Raw genomic sequence first — 4,435 nt, forward strand, 5'->3', positions numbered from 1 at the left:
TCACGACGACTGTGGTGAAATTTTGGATCGTGACACCTATGCTCCAAAGAAGCTAAATATTGGTGCACTTAGGTGAATACTGAATTATTTATCTAGAGGAGCAGAGATCAATTCCTACTCATTAGTGCACCCATATGATAAAAATTCTAGAATATTGATAACACAGCACACGAAGAAGCATGCTAAAGAAATCAGAGCATCACACGAAGAAGCATGCTTAAGACATAATTAAATAATCGATCTATGTAACAGTTTAAATATATATGATTAATTGGTAACACAATTCTAGTTTCTAACTAGAGAATGCTGGCTTTCCGAGCATAAGTATTCAGCGATCAGAAATAAGTTACTTTTCGTTTTTAGTAGATAAAAAGTAGTAGCTAGCGTCGTGTGCATTGTATGCACACAGACAGATTACATTATTAAAAAGCATAATTATTACAAAACATAAGAGTACGTAACATGCCTCACTTATTTACTACTACTACTAAACACCGGAAGTAGAAAAAGCAGTGTACTTCCATTTGATGAGGCGATAATTTTAGGGCAACCATTTCTTCAAGGTGCAGCCTCAACAGGACAGGTCATTTTGCCCTCGCGACAGTATTCCATGCAGCAGTTGAACCTCCTCTCATCTGCATCATTAACAGATAAATAAAACAGATGAAGAGAGGCATATTAGGTAAAAATAGCACGGGCTAGTCAGTTTTCGGACCGAAATATAGTCAGTGTTTGCAAAGTCATTGAAAAATAGCCACTATTTTGCTGAAACACGGAAAGTTCCAGCATAATATACTGGAGATTGGTGCACTTGTGTATGAATTTCCAGCATATTATACTGGAACTCCAGCACACAGAAAGTTTCAATATATTGTCGATTGGGGCACCTTTGTATGAACTTCCAACATATTATGCTGGAACTCCAGTATATTATGATGGAGTTCCAGTATTATGCTGGAAGTTCATATGTAAAAAATTCGAACTTCGGTATATTATGCTGGAATATTTTTTGGATTTTGAATAATGTTTTCGTTCAAATTTATCTTTACATGAAAAGTAACTAAATTTCTATTACTTTTGAAACTGTGACTATTTTTCAATTACGACCTATAAATCTGGCTATTTTTGATTGCACCCTTTTATGCTACTATTAATTTTAAATAACAAAGATATAAAGCCCGTAAAGATTGTGTGCTTTCTAACAACTTAATTAATCTTTTAGATGATATTATAACACATTACTTCAACATCATACCAAAGAAATAAACTAGCTAGGCTCGAGTTCACCGCACATGAAGATGCATGCTAAAGACACAATTAAATAATCGATCTCTATATATATGATTGGTAATGTAATTCAAGAGAGGGAGAGAGATATATACCATAATTCAACAGGAACTCAGAGCAGTAGCCAAGGGCACATCCAACATCATACTGGTTGTATGCAGTCTCACCTATTATGCCCTTAGTTTCAGCTATATTGGCCTCATCTTGGACAGCGCACTTAAACAAACATTGAGCTGCACAAATGGCTGCTTTTGCAGGTGGCAACCCCCTGCATCCATATAAACATTTTATTAAGCAGAAAGGGCTAATAGAGTTATCTTCAGTTGTTTTAATTTCATGATTAGCAGCCATGAAATGCTCCGAAAACAGAAGCATTGCAAGCATCAGTACTGCAAGCACTTTCTCAACCTTCCCTGCCATTGAGTTTTTTTAATGCTTATCTCAAGGTTAATTAGTTAATACTGTGTTTTCTTATTTGTTGATGCAAAACGAGGACCTCTTAGGAGCTATTTATAGTGGAAACGTCTTAGCATAAGAAAGGGGAAGTCGCACATTTCTCCCCATCACGTGCCTTCATCCCTTCTACATACGTACAATTTGCAAACGTCATGAAACACCACGTAGGCAATGACCTCATGCAAACAAATTTAAGATTACGTAAACTTCAATTATGACATATTATCGCAGCCTATAATTCTTGGATATAATTTTGTTTTCTTTCAAACAGGCACCCCTTTCGCACATTTCTCCCCATCACGTGCCTTCATCCCTTCCGATAGGATCGGGAATTCGGATAGTGCAGAATTTAGCCAAACAACGTTATAATGACAATAACAAAGACAATGGAAGTCGATAATAACGGCAATTAAAGAATATAAAGAAGACACAAATTTAACATGGTTCGGTCAAGGTGACCTACGTCCACAAGCGGAGATGAGCAATTTTACTATACCAACAAGAGTACAAAAGAGAGTACAAAATTAGAGTAAATACTCTAATTAGTCCCAAATACCCCAAGAGAATAACCTCACAAAATCACTCCAAAGAAAGGGTTCACACAAGTGTTTCCCAACACTCACTCTCTTACAAAATACTCTATAATGAAATAAAGGAGGAGAAAGAAAGACAAGAGTGAAAAGCTCTTGAATTGGTGTGTTTGCAAATGAGGAAAAACTCCTCTATTTATAGCAAAAAATCCTTGGCCTAATAATGGATATTATGTCATGACAAATGTCATGATCTGCAAATTTGTTATAATGGATATTATGTCATGGCAAATATCATGAACCACAAATTTGTTATAATGGATATTATGTCATGGCAAATGTCATGAAAATTTGGCCATATTACACCTTCTACACTAAGAAATATTAGGTCGCTGTTATTAAATTCTTAGTTTCAGCTAGCTAGTATCATCTCATGCTGTTCAACCACATAAGATAATTAGTTAATCTATGCTTATCTCAAAGGATAATTAGTTATATTGTGTTTTCTTATTTGTTGATGCAAAAACGAGGACCTCTTAGGAGCTATTTATTGTGGAAAGGTCTTAGCATAAAGCCAAACTTATTTCCCAATTATGCAGGAATCAAGGGCCATATGACTTCTTTTCTTTCTTACTTTTTTATGCATCCTATAATCCCTACATCTCATTTTATTAAAATCAATAATAAAATGTCAATTCGAGTTTATCTTATATATATCGTTAGTGTAAGAATTTTTTATACCATCAGGTTATTTTAAACTGTCTTATTTTCAAGATTACAAATCTCACATTATAAGGACAATTATCTGAATATATTTTTTAGGTGACCTGATAATGTAATTTTTTTTAAACCAACGATATATATAACTAAAGTACTTTGTAAACTTCTAAATCATAATATAACAAAACTAAGAAATTCAAGTATGAATTCATAAAAAAAATGTTAAATATGTTAACTTTATAGTACCCAAAGTCCCGATTCCCGTCGTTTCTATGTTTAATTATTGAAATTAAATTGCGGGAAAGATAACTAACTAAGACAGTTACGTCGGTGGATTAATCAAAAGTATTCTTTGATTAGATTTGTATTTTACATATATCAAAAGATTACCAATCGAGCTACTTGTGGGATTAATGAAAGGAGATTCTTCTTGTTTTACAAATTTTATGTATATATATATATATATATATATATATATATATATATATATATATATATATATATATATATAGAGAGAGAGAGAGAGAGAGAGAGAGAGAGAGAGGAATTGAAGAGAAATAAAGGAATGTACGGACGCGTGTGTGTTTTACTTTTACATGCAAGAATTAATTGCATCTGGATATTACCCCTTAAGTTTTTAAGACCACAAGTTTTAAAACTCTTTTTTTCCTTAAACTCCATGCCGGGTCAAACTATTTCATCTAAATTATAACAGATGGAGTAGGTTGGATTAATCAGGTCGTATTCGGAGTTTATTACAGTGAAACTCAGAAAGAAAGTCATTGTCAATTAATTTGATTTTGTTTGACGTGAAAAAAAGCTCATTATATGTTTTAAATTTCGACTACATATTATCTTAGAATTTTTTTGCGAGCGTACTATTTCTGTGATTCTGCAATATGTAGTGATGAAAGTTCTTCAGTGGTTCTCTTCTTTTAAAAATTTAGTATTAAGTCATAATAAATAAATATAAAAGACTTTCATAAGTATTAATAAAAATCAATGTTTTCTTTTTGTCCGTAAGAAACCAATGTTACACACTACATATGATATCTCCTTGGTGCTGTTTCCTGTTTATGTAATTTTTAAAATTTCATACTTTTTGATATATGTCCACGCGTAACGCGTGTATAGACTAGTTAGCACGTAGGAAAGTAAGTAAAATTTTTAGACTGACACGTCTTTGTCTGCAAATGTCAACATTAGTGTAAAATTACGAGCAATTTTAAAACAAGTGATTACCTTTTGGGTCATCACACAATAAAAACGAGAAGAATGGACCACTGTACCTACAAAATAAGGCACATAGCACGAAATGTTCGTAAAAGATAAAAATGCAATCCAAATTTAAATGATTACAAGCAAGCATGTGAACAGAAGCGTATTTGCTTCTTCATACTTGTAAGTAATAGAAAATTTATTTATCTACTTAAGCGGGGCGT

General features: G+C 32.9%; 1 protein-coding gene across 1 annotated transcript; it reads right to left on the reverse strand.

Moving 5' to 3' along the window:
- Nucleotides 1–331: 331 nt before the first annotated feature.
- LOC107794001 (uncharacterized) lies at nucleotides 332–2,110 on the reverse strand. The gene is made up of 2 exons (XM_016616448.2): nucleotides 1,383–2,110; nucleotides 332–635 (listed from the first exon to the last, which is right to left on the reverse strand). Exons 1-2 carry the CDS (start codon nucleotides 1,705–1,707, stop codon nucleotides 559–561), a joined length of 402 nt encoding a protein of 133 aa, XP_016471934.1. The 5' UTR covers nucleotides 1,708–2,110; the 3' UTR covers nucleotides 332–558.
- Between the last annotated feature and the right edge of the window lie 2,325 nt (nucleotides 2,111–4,435).

This window comes from Nicotiana tabacum, chromosome 22 (genome assembly GCF_000715075.1).
Source record: "Nicotiana tabacum cultivar K326 chromosome 22, ASM71507v2, whole genome shotgun sequence".
Lineage (NCBI taxonomy): Eukaryota > Viridiplantae > Streptophyta > Magnoliopsida > Solanales > Solanaceae > Nicotiana > Nicotiana tabacum.